The 21449-nt window shown below is 42.2% G+C and overlaps 1 protein-coding gene across 9 annotated transcripts in view; it reads left to right on the forward strand.

The window, feature by feature from the left end:
- Positions 1-21449, forward strand: part of DAAM1 (dishevelled associated activator of morphogenesis 1) — a 163529-nt gene that overhangs the window by 140924 nt on the left and 1156 nt on the right. For all 9 annotated transcript variants that reach the window (XM_034433502.3, XM_087895852.1, XM_060693423.2 and 6 more), the window contains 9 exons: positions 1907-2010; positions 6146-6230; positions 8169-8275; positions 9140-9228; positions 10221-10389; positions 11931-12038; positions 12476-12536; positions 14959-15090; positions 20898-21068. In XM_034433502.3, coding sequence (XP_034289393.1) covers positions 1907-2010; positions 6146-6230; positions 8169-8275; positions 9140-9228; positions 10221-10389; positions 11931-12038; positions 12476-12536; positions 14959-15090; positions 20898-21068 — 1026 coding nt within the window. The remainder of the gene's footprint in view (positions 1-1906; positions 2011-6145; positions 6231-8168; positions 8276-9139; positions 9229-10220; positions 10390-11930; positions 12039-12475; positions 12537-14958; positions 15091-20897; positions 21069-21449) is intronic.

The raw sequence follows: 21449 nt of genomic DNA on the forward strand, positions 1-21449 counted from the left end.
TGACCAGTGCTTTATTAGACAGTTCATTCAGGAAGGGTTGGGTTGGTCAGCGGGAAATGGAACTAATTTCTTTAATTTTGAAAAACCTGTGAATATTAAGGTATATAGCCAATGGATATAAGGTAATTATCATAAAGTACCTGACTCTATCAAAGAGTGCTTTGTGCATAAATGTTTCTCTCTGTGTGCATATGTGTGCGTATATATATATGGGTGAGTGTGTGTGTGTGTGTTTCTCAGCAGATGGCAGCATCTGTCTGACCCTTTCAAGCTAAGCAGGGTCTACAGTGGCTAGTTCATGGAGAGACATCTCTAGGAAATTCTAGAACTATACAAGTAGGTTAACTTGGTGTCTTTCAAATTTTGCAACTTTAAGTTGTGTGGATTTCAACTCCCACCGTTCCGATTGTGGAATTCCATACAACTTAAGTCCATATATCTTAAAGTTGCTAGGTTTGAAAAACACTGGGCTAGACTGTAGAAGAAAAATCCTGGAAGACAAACAACAAGGGCCTGGTGGCTCAGCAGACTGACAGCATTGTGATTAACACCAGCTCTCTGCAATTACTGTAAGTTCGAATCTCACCAGGCTCAAGGTTGACTCAGCCTTCCATCCTTTCTAAGGTAGGTAAATTGAGGACCCAGTTTGTGGGGGCAATAAGCTGACTTTGTATAAATATACAAAAGGATGAAGGCTATTGCTTAACGCCTTGTAAGCCGCCCTGAATCTCCGGAGAAGGGCGGCATATAAATCAAATTAAAAAAAAAAAAAACTTCTGTGTCGCTACAAAGAAACAAAAACATATATATGAGTGTATGTATGTATGTATGTGGACTGAACCAACTTGAAATTTGGGCTGCATTATTTCAGATTTTCAAAAAGATTTGGATGAATATCCCAAATTCCTTCTGTGACTGCAATCAAACAATTGTTTAGTTATGTTGAACCAGCTTTTCTCCAGAATCCTCAGATATGTTTGATTTCATCTGTTATCAAACTTGAATGGCAGTCTGGCTGGGTTTGACAGGGCATGAGATTGGAAAAGACTGCTGTCCCAATGAATCCGTTTGTCCATTCCTGGATTTGTACTTACCCATGTTTTCCCCTATGTAACTTAATCATGATCCTACCACCTTTTCTTAAATTACAATTGTTGAAGAGCAAATCCGTAGAACATCTGCTTTGCACCCAGAGGGTGTCAGGCTCAAGATCTTTGATATGAAACTTGGGAAAAATTCTAGTTGAAAATTTTGGAGAGTTTCTGCCAGTCAGAAAAGATGATACAGACTGGATGGATCAAAAATCTGATTTGGCAGATAACTTTCCACCTCTTTGTTCAATGTTGAAGGGGAAAAAGCTTTATCTGGAATTGGAATAACTTTTTGTCCTTTCCAGTAATATCTGTCTTGATAAGCTAAAGTCTTTCACATCCAGACTATTACACATCTCAGATTTTTACACATATCAGATGGAAATATTAGAGACTAAACTTGGGATCGTTTGCATATGAAAAGGTATAATGCCATTGAACAAGGGCTGTTCCATTTATAGCGTCATGAAAAGTTTCCTTTGCAATATCCCAGCTGATAGCAACCAACTCTAAATAAAATGTCACAACATATCCAAGAAAAGACTATCTGTGCTCCTCACTGTCTCTTATTTGTGGATTCTTAAATCTTTGTAACCGGATAAATATTTATCCACTTGTAACCAATAGCCTATTTTTTTTCCTTCTCCTGGATAACCTTCCAATTTATGAAATAGATTATTGTGTTTTAGTTACAGTTTAATCGGTGGCCTTAGTAACCCTTCTTGATTGATGTTTGAGATATTGGCATGTGCCAGAACTTCTAAAATATCAGTGCACATCTACTTATTAATGAATTCTTTCCATGCCTTTTGTAGAAAGAAGACTCCATTGATGACACACTGAGTTCCAGACATAAAGTCAAGGAGCTTTCAGTAATAGATGGTCGGAGGGCTCAGAACTGCAATATTCTGCTCTCAAGGTATCACTAAATGCATTGCCCTTCTTTTGTAAGAACAAGTTCTCTATAGAAGACATCCTCTGAAAGATTGAAAGTCTCTTTGAGGACCACGTCTCTTTTAGGTTCATTTTCTTTTACAGAGACAGACAGCATTCTATATGTTATACATTTGCCTGTAGCAAGATTAGATAGCTTCATGGAGGTTGCAACTCCCAGTAGCCACAAATAGGAAATGAAAAGCATTGGATTATTAGAGGGTCTAAAGTGGAGTCAACCCAAAAAGGAACTCCATTGTGGCTGCAAGAGGAGAGGTCTTCTGGCATCCATTGCACTCTATTCAAAAATTGTACTGTGGAACAACTTTTATCCCTAAAAAGAAGATTGTGCAGGTAATCCTCGAGTTACAAATGTAATAGAGCTTGCCAGTTACATTCGTAACCTGAGGATTCGTTAATTGGATCATGTTAAATGAACGTGATAACTCCTGCTTTACCCAATGCATTCGCTAATCAAATGTGCAGGTTGTTAAGTGCATATGAGGTATCTCAGGGTTGGGAAGACCATGGGAGTCCTAGTGCTGGAACAGGCCACCTGCTTCTGACCACCCAAGGCCTCCCCTGACCCACTGAGATATCTCATGCTTCCATCCCCATCCTGCCCCACCGGGTCACTACAGGCTCAAGGCTTACCTTCCAAAGATCTCCATGATCAAGCGAGCTGTCTCCTCTCCAGCCCCCCTACCATGGTTTCTTTGCCTGCTCCCTGCGCTCCAACAGGGAAGCAGTGAGAGCAGAGGCAGAGCGGGACAAGTGCGCCTTGCTCAGATTGAATGATAACTACTTTGGGAGGAGGGTCCATAACTTTAAAACGTTAAATGAATGATTGTAACTCCAGGATTACAAGTACTGTATATAGAAAAAAATAGCATGTATTGAGGAGAGTCTGTACAACTGCAAATCAGATTTTTTAGCGTAAAAAATGTAGAAATGTAATATGCACACCAAATTTGGGCTGCTGCACAGATCTTTAAGCTTCAGTTATAATTCTCTATATCAGGGTGTCAAACTGGATTTCTTTGAGGGCTGGATCAGCATTGTAGTTCTCTGTGGGTCGGCGGAGTGGGGAGGGGGATACGGAATGGATGCCTCCTGCAGCATCCTGCTGGCCAAAACAGGGAGTGGGGGGCCACACGCAGCCCATTTTAGCTGGCAGAGGCACTGCGGGCCGGTCCTTTGATATTCCCAAGTCGGCCCCATGGGCCGGATCCAGCAGGCCTTGAGTTTGACACCCCTGCTCTATATGGTACCACCCAATTCAAAAAACCATGCTCCTGAATTGCAGAAAGGGCAGCAACAATGTATGTTTGAATGACCACTGTGTAAATGTTTTGTCTTCCACCTTCTCCAGTAATCCTCCAGCTGTTCACAAGCGAAGGTGCCTAATTGTATTCTCAGTATCATGTGTGTTTAAACGTTTTAATTATTTGAAGTGCTGATTGCCATCCTTGCACCCATAATTGATTTAATGCACAATCCAGAACAGTGCAGCACCCAGAATTGAAGACAGCCTGATTAGAGTTTAATGGGAATCCGCTATTCCAGCCCCCATCACTGTGCATAAGTTTTCTCCCTCTCTGCCTGTTAAAAATGTGTTGACTTGCATACGCTATACTGCTTTCAAATGTGGCAAAGGAGATCAGGAATTATTTTCAGTGGTGTGGAGAGGGCAAAAGACACTAATGCCATTGTGTTTCTTCCAGACTAGCCTACCTGACAGGCTGTGAGGATAAATTTAAGTTTGAGATTCATATATTGTAAATAAGCCAATTCTACATATTTTCATCCGGGAGAACCATGTCAAATATCTAGAGAATTACAGTTGAATTACACTCTAACTGTTTTTCTTCTTGCACTGTTGAATTAAGGAAAGATTTCTATACATGACCATCAGGCCAGTTCTTTATTTATCCTATACATTTATAAAGCAAACCAGATATTGTTGGCATGCATCTCTGAAACGTTCGGCCTTGCTAGATATTTTATCTCTTTCTGCCTTGATCTCTAGCTCTGGGAAAAATGGTTGGACAATGAGGTCATATTAGATTTCTTCTCAAGCTAGGAAATATTTTTGGTTTTCCATCCCCCCCCTCTTTCCTATGAATGTAATATGACCATATATGGTTTTGCATTTTGGGGTTGATTCTTAAACTGTATCGAACAAACCTAGACATTGTTCTTTGCACCTGAGTTAGCTGTGCTCTCGTTAGCTCTCCTCCTTCGCTGGCTTCACAAATCCTATTGAGGGTTATTGGCAGCATCCTCTGAATACTAGCTGTGAGTGCTATCATCTTGATTTATAAACTTCCCCAAAGGATCTCTTTGGCCACTGGGAGAAACATGATGCTGGATTAGATAAAGCTAGTTTGATCCAGCACTATTCTTCTAATGGAAAGGGTGGTGGTCAGACTTAGCAATGCTCTTTAATTAATGGCATTTTCCTTAATTTCCAGATCCAGTTTTCAAGTCTTCATTTGTTTCATGTGCTTCCACTATTCCAGAAGTTATAATAACATCCCTGAATCTGGGCAAGCTTAGATTCCAGGCCTTGCATCTCAGATGAATCCATTTCACAGTGGCAATATTGGTTGCTTCACTGATGCTTTCTCAGAGCAAACTTCATTTCATTCAGTTTTCAAGCCATCTCCCACCCAACTCGCTGATTAGAAATTCTCTCCAAGCCATTTTACCATTCCGGCTTCCTCATGGAAATGGAGCATCTTATGACTTTCACATTCTTCACACACACATGAAACTTCCTGGATTCACTTTCCCTCCCTCTCGCTCTTCTCCTGGGTGATGAGGGTATTACTTTCCATACAGATAAAGACAACAGTTTTGCCACTGAAAAGGCAGAATTGATAAGGGAAGACTTAGATTTGCCATGCTCATATTGGATGTACTGGAGCCAACAATCATGAGAGCTGATTGTTAAATATTCTGGAATTCTCAGCTGAGACACAGTGCCTAGCCCTCCCCCCTCAGCTGTTTGGCAGCTATCCATGCAATGCAGCAGTGGCAGTAGAGACAGCAGAACCAGTTGTTATGCCTTTATCAGCACAACACCGGCTATACCTAAGCCTTTTTCCTGGCACAGGCATGTGCTTTTCATATTGAAGCATAACTAGTCACTACCTTTCTTCCAGATATAATTCCTTCCAGACCCTAAATAGCTGATCAGTGTTTTAAAGTTGCTCTGCAACACTGATTTATCCAATTTCCTAATAAGTTACTACCCTAAGAAAATATTACTTTCCCTTTATATATCGGTCAAAAGTCTTTCTGCACTGGCTTGTCTCTGGGTTGCAAAGGGTTCCCCATCCCAAAAGTGTATTCTGAGCCTGTTAAAGTTATGCACACTCCCTTCTCTTTTAACCCTCCTCATGAGGCTAGCTGTTTGTCTCATGAAAGCTAAGCACACCCATTCAACATCTCTTGCAAGCTGTCACACCCTGTCAACAAGTTTCATCATTTAAATCCTTGTGACAGCCAGGGCTGTAACTACCTTCCATCTCAGATTGTCTGTGCTTAGCAGCTGCTGCCAACAAAGATAATTATTGTGGTTTTCTGGATAGGCTTACTGCTTTTGCTGGCCTCTTTCCCCCCTGCATTGTCAGAGAAGAACTTTTCCTATCTCCCTCCCCATCCCCTCCGATAAATATTCTCTAGGGGCATCTTCATGCAGGGTTTGTGTGTGTTTGTTTTTCCAGGCCTAGAGTGTGAGGACCAAACACCCTCCCGTACATAAAAGCCCCAAGACAGTCTTGCTGACACAGCAAAAGATTCCAGAGTCCATTCCTTGGAGAGAAATACAGAACCTCTTGCAAAATATTCATTTCCCTAATTCATTATTCATTTCACTGCCAAGGGCAGGCTCTAAATTTCCCCCTCTCCTCTCTGTCACACATACATACACTTAGATCATTATAAGTTTGTTAATGCTTATTTATTAACTAACCCAAAAATGAAAACCAATCCAATTAAAAGCAGCATAAAGGTAACGTTTAGAAATTTAGCAAATTTTACAGTAATGAGATAGCCAGACAGACAGGCCGACTTCCATGCTTATGTAACAATGTTCTATTGTCTTGCCTTTCCAGGCTTAAACTATCAAATGATGAAATTAAACGTGCAATTTTAACAATGGATGAACAGGAGGATCTGCCAAAGGATATGCTTGAACAGGTGAGTACAGAAGGTGTTCAGTTCTTGACAGAAATGTTTAAAATGTAAGTTCAGATCCTAGGTAGGATCTCTGCTCCAACCGTTCCAGGGCCGTTGGGTGTTTTGTTTTTTTTCCCCCTCCTGATCTATGGAAGTAGAAGAGTTTAGCTCTGAGCTAAAGAAGAAACCAAGAGATGTGAAATGGTTGCCTTAACAAAGTAGAAAATGTGAGAGATTTGGGACAGCTCCACCTTAACTTGCTGTGTTATTTAGCAGCTTTCAAAAAGCATGTCTTTTGAAGAAAAATTAGAAAGTGTAGGAAAGAAGTCTCCTTTGATGCTATCTGTGAATAATCCTCCATGACACACACACACACACACACACACACACACCACTATTCATAGACTGCTGTAGGCAGAGATGCAGCTGATAAATTCTATCCCAACTGAGGAGTCAAACTGGGTGAAGAAAGATCACCACACCTTAGCAGGTGACTAATCTGATCCACCTGGAATGAAATCAGTTCATTCTGTATAGAGATTTCACTGACTTTCTTTACGAGAAGAAAAATATTTTAGGGAAACAATTATTTCTTTTTAATTGAAAAAAGGAGATGGGAACTTGATCTGCCTCAACATACTCTTTAAAACATCCTTTCAGTTTTGTTGTATACTGCCCAGAATCAGTTGCTTTGTGAGATGGGTGGCTATATAAATTAGAAAGATGAATAAATAAATAATTCAAGGCCAAGTGTAAATCTCATCCTTTAAATGGGAGTTACCTCTTGACTCATGCAGTCCTCAGCCTACTCAGCCTTTCTGTGTAGTCTATGGAGCTCAAATGAACCCTAATTACTGAATCTGACTGCCTGCCTGATTAGCCAGTAGCTGGCTGGTAGGGAGGCAAGCAGGCATGTAAGAATATTACTTGTATCAGAGAAACAGCAATGGGACCCTACTCCATCTTTCCCACTCAATAGCAATAGCACTTAGACTTATATACCACTTCATAGCTTCCTCTAAGCCAGTGGTTCTCAACCTTCCTAATGCCACAACCCCTTAATACAGTTCCTCATGTTGTGGTGACCCCCAACCATATAATTATTCCTAAAACTATTGAAAATATATGTTTTCTGATGGTCTTAGGCGACCCCTGTGAAAGGGTCATTCGACCCCCAAAGGGGTCCCGACCCACAGGTTGAGAACCACTGCTCTAAGCAGTTTACAGAGTCAGTTCATTGCCCCCAACAAGATGGGTCCTCATTTTACCAACCTCAGAAGGGTGAAAGGCTGAGCCAACCTTGAGCCGGTGAGATTCGAACTGCAATACTGCATTCTAACCACTACGCCACTACGGCTCCTCAAATACATCCTCACTTGATCACATTTCGGGTGATTGCTACTGGCTCACATTTACAACTGGTTGCAGCATACCATGATGATTACAGCAGCAGAAAATGGCAAAGTATGCCCTTTGGATATGCCAGATTTGCTTAGTGACTATCTGATTCACTTAACAACCATGGTGACTCATTTTATGAACATTGTAAAATTGAGTCAGTGACTCGCTTAATGACTGCAATAACTCATGTCCAAAATTCTGAGCTTAATTGTCATAAGTTGAGAACTACCTGTACTGTTGGTAATAATACTGCCTAGAAGCTGTCTGTGAGGAGATGGCCAGTTAAGAAATTTGAAATAGATATAGATGCACATACACCTATTGCTCTCTCCAGTCATTCTTAAAAATGGAATAGGTATCTTAACAACCTCATACATTGCAAGCTTATCCATCTGTGTTTCCAGGCCACCAATGAAATTGTCCACTAAAAATTATTTCTTACCCACCTCCTCAGTAGAAAATCTTGAAGCCTATATATCTGTGCTTTCTCTTGTGCTGTAAGAAATTGAATTCCTGAGAGAAGATTGTTCATCTAAAATACCTATTTTTCTTTTTTAGCTTTTAAAATTTGTTCCTGAAAAAGCTGACATTGATCTTCTGGAAGAACACAAGCATGAGTTGGATCGGATGGCCAAAGCTGACAGATTTCTCTTTGAAATGAGCAGGTGAATTTGCCAGCTGCTTCCCTTCTACTGTTGCTGTCTACACCAAAAACAGGAACTCAATAACTAGATGAATGTGTAGAAAGGAAGGTTGTTTTCCTAGCCACGTAGACCTTGGGTGTCAAACTAAATCGGTCACGTGATGCATTGTGACATATCACAACTTTTTTGCCATTGCGGAGCTGGGGTGGGTGTGGCCAGCATGTGACGAATCCGGTCCCCAGGCCGCCAGTTTGACAGGTCTGATTTAGGCTATGTATTGAAGAAAAAGTACAAAATTACAATCTGGGCTTTTTATACTGCTGAAATTGGTATTCTAGCCTAGTGAGATTGATTTGGTTGATGTAATTATTGCTGTGAGGGAGGAAAGAGATAAATACAAAAAATGAACAATATGGAAAGGCATGTCTCAGTTGTATTAAGGATTTGAGAAAATGGCCACAGGAAGCTTGGGGAGATAGAGCTCTTTAAAGAGCTTACAGGCTAAAGAGGTTCCATGCTTTCCATTTCCATTTAATTTCAGTGTGTTTTCTTATTGAATCATGTTGATTTGTAAGCCACTTTTGCCTTTGCTGTATGCACTGGGAATACAGAATACAGGACCACCTTCTGTAATCTGATGGCTTCAAGTTACATTCCAAGCTTTGATCATGTTATTTTAGGAACTGTAAGTTGAATTGAAGGACATCAGATTTTATGGAGCTTGAAAGTCACGGAATAAGTATTTGATGATAATCTTTACAGATGATTGCTTTTACTTTTCAGAAGGCAACAGTGCAATTTAACCTGAAACATGTCATTTTTTTCCAACTTTTACTAACCTTGAGAAAGGTAGCTCTTTTACTGTTTTACTCCTTTTTCTTATAGGATAAATCATTACCAGCAAAGGCTGCAGTCCTTATATTTTAAGAAGAAGTTTGCTGAGAGAGTTGCTGAAGTTAAACCCAAAGTTGAAGGTAAAGTATGCCCTCAAGGAAATGGTTATGTTTGATGAAACCATTTAAGGAAGCCAACTTCTCTTGAACTGAATCAAAGTGCAAAGAACCTTTCTACTATGTTTGAAATAAATATTTGAAACAAGGAAAATCTTTTAAATTTTATTTTAAATTTTGAACAAAACAGTGGTGGCAAGGGAGGGGGATGGGATATCATGTTAATGAGAATAGACTGTGACCTTAAATCATAAATATTTTAATTTTGATGAATTATTAAAGGATTAATGGTGATGAGAACACCTAATAGTTGAAATGTTCTATGAATTGTTCATAGAACAGGAATTGGGTATGTCTAGTTTAATGAAAAGAAGGACTAGGGGTGATATGAGGGCAGTGTTCCAATATATGAGGGGTTGTCACAGGGAGGAGGAGGTCAACCTATTTTCTAAAGCACCAGAAGGCAGTACAAGAAGCAATGGATGGAAACTAATCAAGGAGAGAAGCAACCTAGAATTAAGAAGAAATTTCTTGACAGAACAATCAATCAGTAGAACAACTTGCCTCCGAAAGTTGTGGGTGCTCCAACACTGGATAAAAAGAAGTGATTGGATAACCATTTGTCTAAAATGGTATAGGGTTCCTTCTTGAGCAAGGGGTTGGACACTAGAAGATCCCCAAGATCCCTTCCAACTCTGTTACTCTGTTCCAGGATCTAAAAACACATGTGTCAAAAAAATGTAATGATCATTTTTATTAGCAAACCTATCTCTTTTCATCTTCTTTTCTAACTTGGTTGTTTTGTAAAAAGTCATTTGAATGACACCTGTAATTTTCATCTTTTTTTATTGTTATTTTTTTTCCTTTTTTGCCAATGCTGTGATCATTTCTTGGTATCTTCCTTTCTGTTTGTAAAATTCCAGCTGCTTTGTAAATCATTCCATTAAACACATATTAATGCTCTCTAGTCACCATCATATTGTCTGACCGGATCTTCTTCCACTTGTCCTTTCTAGCCATTCGAACTGCTTCCATCCAAGTATTCCAGAGCAGAAGCCTGAAGCAGCTGCTTGAAGTGGTTTTGGCTTTTGGCAACTACATGAACAAGGGCCAGAGAGGGAATGCTTATGGCTTTAAAATTTCTAGCCTCAACAAGATTGCAGATACCAAATCCAGCATTGACAAGTAAGCAGCTTCAAGCATGTGCTCATTTTGGGGGTGAGAAGAGGGTGTTGGAAGACTAGCTTCCTTTTGAACTCTGTCTTTAAAGAATCTAGATCAGGGGTGTCAAACTCAAGGCCCGGGAGCCGGATCTGGCCCAAGGGGTACTTAGATCTAGCCCTGGGGGCACCCTAGAAACAGTGAAGGACTGGCCTGTGGTGCTTCTGCCAGTGAAAACAGGGTCTCAAGCTCTTTTTTTTGGCTGCCACTGCCTTCTACAACCCTCTGTCAGTGAAAACAGAGCTCGGGAGGGCCACCACAGGTGCCCCCAACAGTGACATCGAGCTGGCCATGCCCACCCTGGCCACACCCACCCTGGCCTCCAGAGGTCAAACACAACCCTGATGCGGCCCTCAATGAAATCGCGTTTGACACCCCTGATTTAGATAATCTGCTTCTTTTAGAGCAGTCTGCAGCTGAAGCTGCACTACGTTATCAAGAACTTTCCCCCAAAAAGGAAAAGATTGGAGAGAAGATTATTATTATCTAATAAAGCTGGATTTTTAAAAAGTCTCCTCAGAAGGGGGAACGCAGGGGCTCCTTTAAAGCAGTCAGATTAATCTCTCCCTCAAAGAAGTACTAACAACCTCTTAAGTTCTGGCACACATACTCAGCCACATAGAGCAGGGGTATCAAAGTCATGTTATTACGGTGGCCTCACGTGACGTATCGTGACTTTTTTCCCCTTTGCTAAACTGGGCGTGGGCGTGGCCAGCTCGTGACCCATCTGGCCCATGGGCCGCGAGTTTGAAAGCCCTGAAATAGAGGATCCAGGATGGACAATTTTATGCTGGATAACATTGTCTTAACTTGTCCGCAAAACAGAATGAACCTCAGATTACAGTAACACTTCCCTCTTCACCACCACATAAGAAATCAAGTTGTACAGATATTATAGTGACCATGCAGTAGAACTTCCTGTTCCTCCCTCCCCATTAGGGACTGAAGAAGCTTAACAAGGCCAGCTAGATGACAACCCTAATACTATATGGATGGAGACATTTTTAGCATTCATGAGAGGCAAAGAATTGTTTGAGAAAGGCAGCTTTTTTCTTAGAAAGAACTAGAAAGAGCTGAAGCATAAATGCTTCTGTGCCACATGATGTTTCAACCCATGTTTTGAATGTCTGTAGAAATTGATGTAGTCAAATTCTCTTGCCATGAATGTAGCACTGGCCACCAGTCTTGTTAGTTTTAAAAGAGAATTAGAAAAATTCATGGAGGACAGAGCTATCAGTAATTACTATTTTTAAACTGTGTGCTGCCCTCTGAATCACAGATAGCATATCTCAGATACACACTATTGAGAAGCAAGTATTTTGTAGTCCAAATTGGATCTGGATGGTCATTGTGTGTCATCACAGTATTGAACTCTTCACCTGAACTCTGGAAAGGTATAGCTAGTTTCCTTGGGGTGAATTAAATGTCACTTACTTTCTCTTTGTTGAAAAGTAATATTTCATGTTATGGTTCATGTTATTAATCATTGCCTGTCTTTATCCCAGGAACATTACCTTGTTGCACTATCTCATCACAATCATAGAAAAAAAATATCCCAAAGTATTCAGCTTACATGAAGAATTAAAACACGTCCCTGGAGCCGCCAAAGTAAAGTAAGCATGTATTTAGGAAACTGTTATTACTACTAATTTCTTTGTATGAACTTATGTATAGCAGAGGTACGAGAGGAGTAAGTAGCAAAAAAAAAAGTTGTTTTTCAGATAGGGTCAATTCACAGAAACGCAGTTTAGGACTGATTTTTGAAAAAATGCAGAGTAGGAATTGTCCCAACCTTTCCCAGTGCTTTACTTTCAGAAAGAGAGTTTGCATTTTACATCGGTAAATGAATCGTGCCAGTTTTAACCTCAAGGCTGTCTTCATCAACATGTGCCAGGGCTAACTAAATTGCTACAGATAAGATGCTAATCTAAAAATAAGAGTCTTTTTTTCCCCCTCCAGTCAGAGAAGTACGGAGGGTGTCAGAGCTTACATGATAAAATTTTGCTAGGAGTAGCTTGAAAATTTCATGTCTTTCCTTTATTTCTGGCAGTATGACTGAACTGGAGAAGGACATTGGCAACTTGAGGAGTGGGCTCAGGGCTGTGGAGACAGTAAGTGTTGCTTATCCAATTAATGGTTCCCTACTTGCATTTCAAGACGGGCCACGTGGGTGGGCATCTGAGCATGGGTTAGCATTCATTCTTGGAAGGAGGGGGGGTGGGAAACAGGTGAAGCCGTTGTTATCTCTTGTCTAAGAAAATGGTTTCTCTTTCCTGTCCTGCTTCTTGTTACTTATTACAGCTTTATAGCTCTGTTAATGACCTCAGTAGCTTTTTTGCTTACTTGCTTTCATCATGAGTGATTTTTTTAAAAGAAAAAAAAAATTGGCCTTCATAGTTCTAACAGCACAGAGATAGTTTTGAAATGTTTGGAAGCCCATGTGGCAGTCAGGTCTACAGCTGCTTTCAATCAATTTTAATCAGCAAAGCCAACTATAAACCTTTGTTCCAGTATGTCCTTCACACATATATACCTCCCCCATCTCAGAAATGTTTGGACATTTTGACAAGGGGTAGTGTGTGTATGGTAGATTAGGTGAATTGCCTCCAGAAATTGAGCTGAAGGGAGTTGAGATCAGTAGGCCGAGGTTCCTCTTAAAGTATATCAGTTTTATGTTACCATAAATGTTTGCAAAAATAAAGATGAGTTAATATGTCATTCTAGCCCTGCACTAGTACTGTTGAGCAAATGATCCTTATCAATAATAAAGAAAATAAAAACTGTTGCAGGGAGCTGTATTCCTCTGTTAGATTGAGGAGGACATCTGAGGAGATAGCAAGGGTTATTTGAAGGTCTAACTGCATCAGGACACCAGAACTTTCAATAGCATGGAATGGGTCGTGTATAAGGCACGCATGAAGATGTAGACAGAGATAGGCAATCCTTTGATAGACACAGAGAGTGCCTGAAATATTTGGATGGCTGCTATGGAAGGAGAAAATTGCATGGCATAGAGTAGAAGCAGAATTTATCTTCTAGGATAGAATCATAAGAGCTTTTAAAGGGATGGAAGTGTTCTTAAAAAATACTTGAATGATTTTGTTTGAAAAACTCACAGAAGACTGGCTTTAGAATGATGGACTGGTGTCTGGAGGCTGCTCATACCAGCATGCTAGGACCAATTGTTAAATTTTCAAGAATGTTATGAGCTCCAGTTGAGAGCAGATCTGAACTGCTACACCTAGCACAGCAGCCAATGATTTGGCAGCTAGCAGCACAGTGCAATGGACCCAGCAGATCTGGCTGTTATTATACATTTATTAGCACACCACTGAATAATGCCCAAAATTTCATACGGAAAAACAGAAGGTCACAGAATAATGATGATCATTAACATACCATAAAGAATATCTTAAATTGGTTTTTGACCCTCTGATTGACTCAACTGATGGACTTTATTTCCTGATTAGAGTTTAGATTGGCCCCCACTTGCAATGAGAGCCTGATTGTGGGACAATGCATTTTGAAGCTCTTATCCCTCTACCTGCATAGGAGATGGTTGTGTATACATGGTTGTGTTTATGGCAGAATGAATATTCAGTTGCACAAAAGTCCCTAACACGTTGGTAAATAAGAAATTCCAAGCTAGAAGATGCTGCCATTCTTCTCAAAATAACATTGCCCTTCTTATATATGTCTTACCAATATAACTGCACAACCTCCAAGGCTTTGCTAGCTTCTGTCAGTGCCCATCCACCAGGATCAGAGGCTTCTTCCTAGTGGCATCAGTTCTATGGGATATCCTCCTCTGAATGGGTCCCATCATGACTTGGGGATTTCTCAGAAAGCTTTTATTATCCAGGTTTATCTGATAGTTGACCTTTGTGCTATAATTTAAACTGGCTGCAGAGGAAATACTTGGCCAGTTTCGTCTAATGTTTAAGGCATCAGGCTAGAAAGCAGGAGATTGAGAGTTCAAGTCCACCTTAGCCATGAAAGCCTGTTGGGTGACTTTAGACTGCCAAAATCACTCTCAGCCCAACATATCTCACAGGGTTGCTGTTGTGGGGGGAAAGGAGAGAAGAAGGTGTGTTGGATATGTTGGATATTTCCTGCTTTGTTGCTTTTTATTTTACAGAAATACAGTATAAAATGTGCTTAATAAAAATGAAGGGCTGAAACAGAACTGGAGAATTGTCCCTCCATAGCTCCTTGCATTCAGTTCCTTAACACTTATCCAGAGCCAGGGTATTCGGCCAATCTTATCCATAGTTCATGTCAGCCGGGATTTGTTCAACTAAAAGCTACTGGGAAGATAAATAATTTATTTGGCTGGCTAACCCAACTGAACAGCCTGTTTCCCACATGAGTGCAGTATTTATGCATTTTTCATATTACATCATCAGAAACAGTTCTCTTGGAGTGTACATTTGGGGGTCTTGGACTTGAGCTGTTTGGGGATTTCTAAATTTCAATCATTATCTGGGATTATGACTACCTCTATCTGGAGTAACATGAATTGTTTTTCTAAAGGAACTGGAATACCAAAAATCCCAGCCTTCCAATCCAGAGGACAAGTTTGTTTCTGTGGTTAGCCAATTCATCACTTTGGCCAGCTTCAGCTTCTCAGATGTAGAAGATCTTCTAGCAGAAGCCAAAGAACTGGTAAGAAATCATTATTACAGGTTAGAGGTATGCAGCATCTGATCTGACAGATACAGCAATGATACTCACACTGGATCCAAAGCACTCTCTCATCTCCTTCAGATCCAAATATTGCACATACTTATTATAGATCTCTGCTAATCCAGAACTTTATGGGATTTTTGATGCTAGGCTTTGAATTTTGACCATGGTTCAATGTATTTCTTTTTTATATAATCAGTTTAACTGAAGTTGAGAAGGTATGAATGGTCTGAAGCCACACCTTGGGTCTGGGATAATATAAGACCTTGAACTAAAAACCTTTCTCTCCCAAAGCTCCTCTTGATATAGACCAGAATTTACAATATAGAATTTACAAATTCTTTCAAATGAAGGAACATTTTGGATGTTAGGGTGGCAAAGATGGGCAAAGCCAACCCAGAAACTGCAGTGAAACTACCTACTTCTCATGGGTTTAATAGTTTTCTGTCATATTAAACTGTAAAATTAAATTACAGACCATTTTTAGAGGGAGTCATAACTGTGCCCGTGGGGACTTAGGTTTTGCCTATCCTGTGAGAATGTTTATTAGGGTTCTCTGTCTGGTTTGTCCCTGTGGCTCAGTAGTTGCTAATACACGAAGATGCATTCTAATTAAGGAACTCTGCAGTGAGTCCCTCTATGATTTGTCCATCAGAATCAAATTCCAATTGCAGATGGGCCAATTAAAGAATATGGTTTGTAAGAGAGAAAAACAGAAGAAGCTGTCTGTCAATCAATGACTTACCTCCAGAAGTTGTCGGTGCTCCATCACTGGAGGCTTTTAAGAAGAGATTGGACAGCCATTTGTCTGAAATGGTCCAGGGTTTGCTGCTTGAGCAGAGGATTGGACTAGAAGACCTCCAAGGTCCCTTCCAACTCTGATATTCTGTCAGGCAATGAACATCCAGAGGTTCATATCGTGCTCTCTTTCTGACTCTCAGCTTTTCCTCAGTAAAATGATTCAGAGCGTTAGCTTTATTCCATCCATCAGTTGTGTGGAATAGCTGAATCAAGCCCCTGACACTAACTGCACAATGGAAATCCTGTCCAAATTTTGCTTATTCAGAGTTGTTTCTCTTTAATTTTGTTTCTAAAATAGCAAACCTTGAAAGGCAGGTGTCCTTCGTTATTCATACCCAACATATGTATTTGGTATTTGGGGGCGCAGTGGTTAGATTGCAGTACTGCAGACTAACTCACTGCTCACTCCAGGAGTTCAATTCTGAATGGCTCCAAGTTTTTTTTTTAATTTTGATTTATATGCCACCCTTCTCCGGAGACTCAGGGCGGCTTACAATGCGTTAAGCAATAGCCTTCATACTTTTGTATATTTATACAAAGTCAGCTTATTGCCCCCACAAACTGGGTCCTCATTTCACCTACCTTAGAAAGGATGGAAGGCTGAGTCAACCTTGAGCCTTGGAGAGATTCGAACCTGCAGAAATTGCAGGCAGCTGTGTTAATAACAGGGTGCATTAAACCACTGTACTACCAAGTACAGGTTGACTCAGCCTTCCTAAACCACTGTACTACCAAGTACAGGTTGACTCAGCCTTCCATCCTTCCGAGTTCAATAAAATGAGGACCCAGATTATTGGGGGCAATATGCTAACTCTATAAAACACTTAGAGAGTGCTGTATAAGCACTATGAAGCAGTATAGAAGTCTAAGTACTGTTGCTATTTCTTTATTACTGACTTTGTAGCATTATCAAATCAAATAACCCCCTTCCAAGCAACCCCCCTCCAAACAAAATAGAGCAACTACAACACTCTTCAACTATCAAAAGCTCTGTGGAAGACTTCCATCTTGATTCTCCTTCAGAAAACCATAAAGAAGGGTGCAACTTGGATGTCCAGTTCCATGGAGTAGGACCATGGCAGGATAATCTTGTTACTATAATGGGCTCCCTATTCTCTTCATGTGGGCCAATGTACCAGATGGATATGGCCTACTTGGCATATATGATCTATAGATATCTAGTTGCCAAACCCCAAAGAATTTCATAGATTACAATCTGCATTTCAGATTGTACTCACAAGCCTATTGGTAATCAATGCAGTACTCACCATTTTCAGGTAAACCCTCGTGTGGGTATTCATTCCTGTGGGCTGAAAAGTTTCTGGTTAAGCAAATTCAGTTTACTTTCAAAAGAAGACAGGTGGGGGAGGGTAAATGTCTTTTCCAAAGCTTTCCTAGCACATTTGGTTCCAATACTGAAGCATGTGGCAATAATAAATAGCACATAGGAATGAATCTTCAAAGCAAAGTTGGAAGTCCACGTTTTCACTCTCCCTGTCCGTGTGTTTGAGGTTTGTAACTTTGATATCAAATTCTGGTTTTATTGCCCCTGAGTTAATAAAAGAGGGAGTGGAGGAAACTTGATAATAAACGACATGAAACAAAAACAGAGGTGCAGCTTCTTAGCAATTCCAAAATGGTATGAATAATTCATTAGAGAAGAGATAGATAACCAGACTTTGACCTGGTGAGGACATGGTGGGTTCAAATACATGAAGATACCAGAGTTTGAAAGGAGGGGAGGAGATGGTGACTGGTACCATAACGCAAACCTTGTCCTATTATGAATGCGTGACTTCAGAGAGTAGTTTTTTGAGTTTGTCCAAAACTTTCTTAAGGGCAGGATTCTCTCCTAGATTGTACTAGTAGCACCAGGATTTAATAGAATAGGATTTAATAGAAAGATAGGAAGCTGCAGACCACAGAAGCTTGTACAGATTGTGCAGTGAAAGATGCAACATTCAGGTGCAGCCCTTGGCCCCTTCCGACCTAAATATGTGCAAGAACACCATACTGAAATCATGGGAATTTTATTTACATTATTTTTTCTTCCAAAATAATTAGATCCAGGATCATCTTTATTTCCAGAAGGATCTTAAATTCTGCCTAAGGCCAATAGATATGTTTACAAAATAAAAATGAGGAGGAGGCAACTCAGTGTTTGTTTTAAGGCGCTGAGCTTGCCGATCGAAAGGTCAGCAGTTCAGCGGTTCAAATCCCTAGTGCTGCGTAACGGGGTGAGCTTCCATTACTTTGTCTCAGCTTCTGCCAACCTAGCAGTTTAAAAGTACGTAAAAAATGCAAGTAGAAAAATAGGGACCACCTTTGGTGGAAAGGTAACAGTGTTCCCTGAGCCTTTGGCATTTAGTCATCCCGGCCACATGACCACGGAGACGTCTTAGGACAGTGCTGGCTCTTCGGCTTTGAAACGGAGATGAGCACTGCCCCCTAGAGTCGGGAACAACTAGCACTTATGTGTGAGGGGAACCTTTACCTTTACCTTTTTATCCCCTCCCAACCTCCAAAATGTTAAAAGTAAGATTAGAGTTGTTTCGGTGGGACAGAAATCAGACAGAGTAGCAATTTGCTTCTGCTAAACTAGTGTTTCATTATTATCTATACTTAGGACAACCCCAGCTCACAACCTGATAACAAAATGCCATACATATTCATTGACTTCCCAAAGACTTCCCAGACTTGCCATAATGGATAAGTTTCTCACAATTCCTATTATGCATGGCCTTGTCTGAAGGAAGATATGAAAAAGAATTAAGCTTGGAAGTACGATCCTGTTCTTAAGAAAAGACGCCTGGAGAGTAGTTGGAGGACCAGCCGCTCCGAACCTGACCGAACACTGGTGAGGTCTCATATTAAGACCTACCTAGTGGCGATAAAAGCGGCGAAAACTAGCTATTTTGCCGCTCTTATCGCGTCATCAGATAATCGCCCGGCCGCCCTGTTTAGGGTGACCCGCTCCCTCCTCCATCTGGAAGTGCGGGATGACCCCTTGCAGGGTCGAGCTGAGGATTTTGTGCAGTATCTGTATGACAAAATCGCTCAGATTCGGGAAGGGCTGGCCTCTGACTGGGTATGTCCAGACGGGATGACTGAGGCAGGTCTTGAGAGTGTTATCTGGGGGGAGTTTGATCCTGTGGCTCCCGAGGACATGGACAGGGTCCTGGGACGGCTGAACGCGACCACATGTTTATTGGACCCGTGTCCCTCCTGGTTGGTACTGGCTTCCCGGGAGGTGACACGAGGCTGGCTCCAGAAGATTGTTAACGCTTCTTTGAGTGAGGGGGTCCTGCCGGCCGCTTTGAAAGAAGCGGTGGTGAGGCCCCTCCTCAAGAAGCCTTCTCTGGATCCGGCTGTCTTGGCTAACTATCGTCCAGTCTCCAACCTTCGCTTCATTGCGAAGGTTGTTGAGAGTGTGGTGGCGCAACAGCTTCCCCGGTACCTGGATGAAGCTGTCTATCTAGACCCGCTCCAGTCCGGCTTCCGGCCTGGGCACAGCACGGAAACGGCATTGGTCGCATTGGTGGATGATCTCTGGAGGGCCCGGGATAGGGGTTGCTCCTCTATCCTGGTCCTGTTAGACCTCTCAGCGGCTTTTGATACCATCGACCATGGTATCATGTTGCACCGGTTGGCGGGGTTGGGGGTGGGAGGCACCGTTTTGCGGTGGTTCTCCTCCTACCTCTCTGACCGGTCGCAATCTGTGTTGACAGGGGGGCAGCGGTCGACCCCGAGGCACCTTGCTTGTGGGGTGCCACAAGGGTCGGTCCTCTCACCCCTTCTGTTCAACATTTATGTAAAGCCGCTGGGTGAGATCATCCGTGGCTTCGGGGTGGAGTTCCATCAGTACGCTGATGACACCCAGCTGTACATCTCCACCCCAGGCCACCCCAATGATGCCCTTAAAGTGATGTCCCAGTGCCTGGAGGCCGTGCGGGCCTGGATGGGGAGAAACAGGCTCCAACTCAACCCCTCCAAGACCGAGTGGCTGTGGCTTCCGGCGTCCCGATATAGCCAGCTGACGCCATCGCTGGCTATTGGAGGCGAATCACTCGCCCCCACGGAGAGGGCTCGTAACTTGGGCGTCCTCCTGGACGCACGGCTGTCGTTAGAAGATCATTTGGCGGCCGTGGCCAGGGGGACTTTTTATCAGGTTCGCCTGATACGCCAGTTGCGCCCCTTTCTAGATCGGGACTCCCTACGCACAGTCACTCAGGCACTCGTCACTTCCCGCCTGGACTACTGCAATGCTCTCTACATGGGGCTCCCCCTGGGGTGCACCCGGAGGCTCCAGCTGGTCCAGAATGCGGCCGCGCGGGGGATTTTGGGGGCGACGAGGCGCTCCCACGTGACACCTCTCCTGCGCGAGCTGCACTGGCTCCCGGTGGTCTTCCGGGTGCGCTTCAAGGTGTTGGTGACCACCTTTAAAGCGCTCCATGGCTTAGGGCCGGGGTACTTACGAGACCGCCTTCTGCCACCAATAGCCTCCCACCGGCCAGTACGCTCCCACAGAGTGGGCCTCCTCAGGGTGCCGTCCGCCAGACAATGTCGGCTGGCGACCCCCAGGGGGAGAGCCTTCTCTGTGGCGGCGCCCGCCCTCTGGAACAACCTCCCCCCAGAGCTACGTACAATAACAGACCTCCGGATTTTTCGTCGGGCCCTGAAAACCCATTTATTCCAACTAGCTGGGCTGGCTTGAGTCAAATTTTAAATGGATTTTAAATTGGAATGTTTTAATTACGGCCAAAATTATTTAATTATTTTAAACAGTTTTTAGATTTTGTATGTTTGTATGTATGTCTTGTTTTTACTTTGGCTGTTCACCGCCCTGAGTCCTACATTGGAGAAGGGCGGTATAGAAATTTAAACAAATAAAATAAAATAATAAATAAATAAACTGATGTTTTCTTAGACTGAAAAAGAATAAATCTGGAAGAATTTGCAAAAAGCTGACTAGTTTCTTCCTTTAGTTTATCAAAGCAGTGAAGCATTTTGGAGAAGATTCTGGCAAAACACAACCAGATGAGTTCTTTGGGATCTTTGACCAGTTCCTTCAAGCTGTAAATGAGGCTAAACAAGAGAATGAAAACATGAGGAAGAGGAAGGAAGAAGAAGAGCGACGGGCGCGCATGGAAGCTCAGGTACTACAAAAGGCACTTCTACAAGTACAAAAGGCACTTCCCGTGGCATGGGCCCGGGGTACTTGCAGGAGCACCTGCTACTGGCCTCCCACCGACCAGTGCGCTTGCATAGGGCTGCCCTCCTCGGGGTGCCGTCGGCCAGGCAATGTCGGCTGATGGCACCCAGGATGAGGGCATTCTCTGTGGGCGCGCCGATCCTCTGGAATGGTTTACCCACCGGGCTCTGCATGGCCCCTGATCTCCGCTCCTTCCGTAGGGACCTGAAGACGTGGCTCTTTAAACAAATCGCCTGATCTGCTGGGAGTTTTTTTAGTTTTTCTAAAGGTTTTAATTAGAGTATTTTAATTAACTAAAATTAATTTATTATTTTATTGTGCGATG

The sequence above is a fragment of the Pantherophis guttatus genome, chromosome 1 (genome assembly GCF_059756535.1).
Source record: "Pantherophis guttatus breed Tessera chromosome 1, ASM5975653v1, whole genome shotgun sequence".
Classification (NCBI taxonomy): Eukaryota; Metazoa; Chordata; class Lepidosauria; order Squamata; family Colubridae; genus Pantherophis; species Pantherophis guttatus.